General features: G+C 40.9%; 1 protein-coding gene across 1 annotated transcript in view; it reads left to right on the top strand.

The window, feature by feature from the left end:
- Positions 1–2,578, top strand: part of Smarcc1 (SWI/SNF related, matrix associated, actin dependent regulator of chromatin subfamily c member 1) — a 175,053-nt gene that overhangs the window by 26,875 nt on the left and 145,600 nt on the right. The window contains exon 3 of the mRNA XM_023700647.1: positions 206–291. Within this exon, the coding sequence (XP_023556415.1) occupies positions 206–291 (86 nt within the window). The remainder of the gene's footprint in view (positions 1–205; positions 292–2,578) is intronic.

Here is a 2,578-nt window from a genome sequence, read left to right as displayed (position 1 = left end):
GGGGGATTGAACCGCGGTCCCTGTGCTTTGTTAAGCTTGTTCTAAGTAGGTGCTTTAGACCACTGAGCCATCTCTCCAGCCCCGAAAAAGTTTTTAAAGAGCTATTAAGGTAGCAATTATTTTTATCTTTGATTTCTAAAATTTGGAATTTACGCACATCATCTTGTCACCCTTTTCTCTCACATGTGCTTTGTATCATTTTTAGGCAAAGTGTTTCATGGACTTCAAAGCTGGAGGCACCTTATGTCACATTCTTGGGGCTGCTTACAAGTATAAAAACGAACAGGGGTGGTAAGTTTTAATATTAAATCATGTTCTTTTGTGGAATTAAGTTTAAGGTAAGTTGTGTTTTATTAAGAGCCCTGGTATACTTTGTTCTACATACAAGAATTATACTGAGCTGCTATTTTATCTGTTAGACAAAGGTTTGTGGGTTTCTTGTTTGTTTCTGGTACTGGAGATGGACCCAGAGCTGAGCAAAGTGTGCAGTGGATTTCCTTCTGTGCATGACTTACTTCACTTAATATGACATTTTCTAGGCTCATCCTTGTGACAAATGACAAGATTTTGTTCCTTTTGTTTGTTTTTTGGTGGAACTGGGGATTGAACTCAGGCCTTTGTGCTTGCCAGGCAAGCAGTTATTCTACTGAGCTATCTCCCCAGCCCCAAGATTTTGTTCTTTGACCCATTTATTTTATCTGTTCGTCTGTCAGTAGGTTTATGTAAAATCTGAGTCTGTATCAGTACAGTGCTCCAGTCACTTTTGCCTAGGGATTCCGTCCTCAGTGCCATGACTGAAAATCAGGTTGGAATAATCAATAGTGCAGATGTTTGATATACTGAGTCCATTTCCTTTCAGTATATAACCATTGATGGGATTTGCCTTTATTTATATATTTCATATATATTTTTATTTGGTGGTCATCTTAAAGACTAAACCCAGTACCTTCCAAATGAGCTACATCTCTAGCACCTTTTTTCCCCCTAGCACTTTCTATTTCATTTTCTTTCTTTGTATTTTTATTTTTATTTTTTAATTTTTTTAATTTTTTTTTTGTCTTTTTCAGCCGTTCTCACTATGTAGTTCAGGCTGGCCTCAGACTCACTTTGTAGCCCAGGCTGTCCTTAAACTCTCAAATATTGTTCTGCCTCAGCCTCCCTAGTGCTGGGATGACAGAAATCCACCACTAGGCCCAGCAAAACAGGGTGTCTTTTAAGTTGACCAGCTGGCTTCTAACTTTCTGTCCATTTCTGTCTCAGCCTCCCAGAGTACTAGGATTATTGGTGTGCACCACAACACCTGTTATAAAGAATAGGCAGAAGACTTGAATACATATAGCCAATAGATAGCTATGTGAAAAAAAACACTCAGTAGAGTGAGAATTGGAGAAATGCGGATCAAAACTATGATGAGGTGTCTCCTCACCCCAGCCAGGATGATTTATTAAAAAGACGGACTCTTTGGCTTTACTCTGGAGATTGTGCTAGGGTTAGAACCAAGGACCTGGTGTACAACCCTGATAAATTTTATCTACTTTAAAGTCAATTCTACATTTATTTGCTAGTAAGATTGTCATAGGGCTGGTGAGATGGCTCAGTGGTCTAAAGCACCTACTTAGAACAAGCTTAGCAAAGCACGGGGACCGCGGTTCAATCCCCCAGCACCACATGCCTGCCCGCCCCGCCCCCAGTGGGCTGAGCTGGACACACACACACACACACACACACACACACACACACATATAAATAAATAATTTTTAAAAAAGATTGTCATAGATTCTGGAGTTTAAAAAAAATTTATTATTTTTTTAAATAGAGTCTCATTGTGTATCCCAGCTGGCCTTGAGCTGTGTACCACAGGCTGGCCTGGAACTCGTGGTGATTCTTCTGCCTTGACATCCAGTGCAGGGATTTCAGGCATGTGGCAACCCTCCTGGCAAGATACTGTGCTGTTTGCAAATATTTTCTCCCATCCAGTGGGTTGTCTCCTCACTGTGTCCTTTTTTTTGGGTGGAACCAGGGATTGAACTCGGATCCTTACGCTTGCCAGGCAGGCGCTTATTCTACTGAGCTATCTCCTTGGTCCCTCACTGTGTTCTTTATTCTTTGTGTGCAGCGTTTTAGCTTGATGTGATTTAGTTTATTGCTTTTGTTGCTTGTGAAAAAGCAGTAGTTTAACATTTGTAGATCCATACCATTCATGAAGGAGAGGTTACTGACAACCAGGTCCAGTAAAAGAACAAATGTAAACGTCAGTGCCTGAATCCTATTACAGTTCTAAACAGATTCCTGTATGTTGTGATGATATTTTGTGTCCTTCAAAGAGATTGAAGGCTGGGGAGATAGCTAAGCGGTCTAAGTGCCTGCCTGGCAAGTGCAAGGACCTGAGTTCAGTCCCTAGTTCTGCATGCTGTGCCACCGAAATTGGGCAGGGTGGCACACACCTGTAATCCCAGCGCTTTGGAGACTGAGCCAGGAGGATGACTACAAATCTGAGCTACATGGCAATACCCTTTACCAAATAAATACTTACTTGTTTTCCTTTCTTAAGAAACAGAAGAAAAATTATTGAATGAAA

This window comes from Octodon degus, unplaced genomic scaffold (assembly GCF_000260255.1).
Source record: "Octodon degus isolate 3935 unplaced genomic scaffold, OctDeg1.0 scaffold00126, whole genome shotgun sequence".
Taxonomy (NCBI): domain Eukaryota; kingdom Metazoa; phylum Chordata; class Mammalia; order Rodentia; family Octodontidae; genus Octodon; species Octodon degus.
The sequence above is the reverse complement of the archived record's forward strand: the minus strand, read 5'-3'. Positions and strand labels throughout refer to the sequence as shown.